The sequence below is a fragment of the Tupaia chinensis genome, unplaced genomic scaffold (assembly GCF_000334495.1).
Source record: "Tupaia chinensis unplaced genomic scaffold, TupChi_1.0 Scaffold000215_1, whole genome shotgun sequence".
Classification (NCBI taxonomy): Eukaryota; Metazoa; Chordata; class Mammalia; order Scandentia; family Tupaiidae; genus Tupaia; species Tupaia belangeri.
The window spans coordinates 4163559-4163976 of record NW_006159690.1 but is presented as its reverse complement, the minus strand read 5'-3'; the positions used below and the strand labels follow the sequence as shown (position 1 = coordinate 4163976).

The 418-nt window shown below is 42.8% G+C and overlaps 1 protein-coding gene across 1 annotated transcript in view; it reads right to left on the bottom strand.

The window, feature by feature from the left end:
* CACHD1 (cache domain containing 1) overlaps positions 1 to 418 on the bottom strand; it is a 268123-nt gene that overhangs the window by 52754 nt on the left and 214951 nt on the right. The window contains exon 9 of the mRNA XM_006147534.1: positions 29 to 262. Coding sequence (XP_006147596.1) covers positions 29 to 262 — 234 coding nt within the window. The remainder of the gene's footprint in view (positions 1 to 28; positions 263 to 418) is intronic.

The window sequence follows — 418 nt, the reverse complement described above, 5'->3', positions numbered from 1 at the left end:
TTTAGTAGAAAGTTTTCTCCAAACTCACCATCTCCCATCTCATCAGAAAAGGGAAGACTAAAGACAGCTTCATCAATCATCCGGTTGGGAAGGTTAGTGTAGAACCTGCCAACAGTGGTTTCCAGGTTACTCAGCTGGTTCAGTACCATCATGCTGCCTTTAATCACGGGCAGGGCTGTCCGGTCTGGCACACCATACTTCCCAGAGTTCTGTTCAGCAAGATCCCTCAGAAAAGCCAACTCTTTCAAACCAGTCACCCCATCTGAAATTGAAGACCATGAAAAGCAAAATGGTTATATCCACATAATTCATATTTTGCTACTTACATCTAATATTTAGGGCATGAATGAGGTCTTACAATGTCAAAGGAGTCTTTACAGAGACAATGAGGGCGGAGGACATAAATTCCAGTTTTCCT